Source organism: Cucurbita moschata, unplaced genomic scaffold (assembly GCF_002738365.1).
Source record: "Cucurbita moschata cultivar Rifu unplaced genomic scaffold, Cmos_1.0 Cmo_Scf00044, whole genome shotgun sequence".
NCBI lineage: Eukaryota > Viridiplantae > Streptophyta > Magnoliopsida > Cucurbitales > Cucurbitaceae > Cucurbita > Cucurbita moschata.
The window spans coordinates 56,019-57,340 of NW_019268560.1; the positions used below are offsets into that span (position 1 = coordinate 56,019).

At 33.5% G+C, this 1,322-nt stretch overlaps 1 protein-coding gene across 1 annotated transcript; it reads left to right on the plus strand.

Annotated features, from left to right (window-relative positions):
• Positions 1-393: 393 nt before the first annotated feature.
• On the plus strand, positions 394-992 carry LOC111434024 (polygalacturonase-like). Its single transcript, XM_023071322.1, has 2 exons — positions 394-540; positions 624-992. Exons 1-2 carry the CDS (start codon positions 394-396, stop codon positions 990-992), a joined length of 516 nt encoding a protein of 171 aa, XP_022927090.1.
• The last annotated feature ends 330 nt before the right edge of the window (positions 993-1,322 follow it).

A 1,322-nucleotide genomic window follows, 5' to 3' on the forward strand; every position in this document is an offset into this window, starting at 1 on the left:
ATATATATATATATGTATGTATGTATGTATCTCAAGGCTACCATTAGTTCGTGGCCTAAAGCTTGTTTCCTTCTATAAAAAGTACTTCGTTTGGTATGACCAATGCCTAGTTTCTTTTAGATTCAACTGTTCGTAGGTGAGTGAGAGAGATATTGCAACACAACCATTGATGAACAACTTAGCGAAACAATAAACAACATTTAGTTATCAATTACGTTTGGATTAAGAGAGGGAGATGGAACCATAACTTCGGTTAGTTCCATCCAACTTGATTTCTATTCTTCAATTGGCATTATTAAATACATAAAGGTTCCAAATCTAAAATGAAATATCATTGTCTCTCACTAGTTTTCAAGCAATATACATAAAAATAGAAAAGAAAGCAAGGGCATCATGAGTACGAAACAATCGAGTTTCTTGATTGCTACAGTTTTGATGCTATTATTGTTAGATTTTACCGTCGATGCTCAATCTAGTGCCGATGTTGTTTTTTCTTTGAAAAGATATGGTAACATAGTGCTTGGTACTGACATCACGAAGGTAAATATACAGTATGAATAGTAATATTATCACGAGTTGAGTTGATCAATTGTTTGCTAATTTTTGTTACTTGTGACATGTAGGCTTTACCAAATGCATGGAAGGATGCATGCACGTTCAACCGTTCTTGTGCGATTGTTATTCCGGGAGGGATATTTAAAGTAAAGGAAGGGATATTTAAAGGACCTTGTAATAGCCCAATTCACTTTCAACTTGGAGGAACATTGCAGGCACCAAAAAGTCTTCAGGGAAATAATTGGATTACTTTTGAACGTATTGATAGATTGACATTATCAGGTCAAGGAGTTTTTGATGGCCAAGGAAAGGCAGCTTGGAAAAAGAATGATTGCCATAAACGCATAAATTGTGCCCAACTCCCTATTGTAAGCAATATTCCTTCAGCTTTCCTTCTCAATCTCGGGAATGTTGTTGTTTTTAGGCATCTTCTCTAATCTTCTAAAATTTTTAATTTGGTAAACGTTCTTCATTTTCGAGAGGATTATCTCTAACCATTCTAAAAAAAATAAAAAAAAATATATAAAAAAAAAAAGTGAAATTCTTTATGAGTTTTTTATTTTATTGGGTTCTGTTAAATTTTTTTGGCTTCCTTACTCATGCTGACAAAATATTATTTGATTATACAAAATGTGTAGAGTTTGAGGTTCAACTTCATCACCAATTCAATCGTGAAGAGAATAACGTAACTTGATAGCAAGAACTTCCATATCAACGTCCTCGGCTGCAACAACCTCACATTCCATAATATCAATATAACTGCACCA

Coding starts and splice junctions, on each gene's coding strand:
- LOC111434024 (XM_023071322.1), top strand. CDS start 394: ATGAGTACGAAACAATCGAGTTTCTTGATTGCTACAGTTTTGATGCTA. Junction 541..623: donor TTGGTACTGACATCACGAAG/GTAAATATACAG, acceptor TGTGACATGTAG/GCTTTACCAAATGCATGGAA.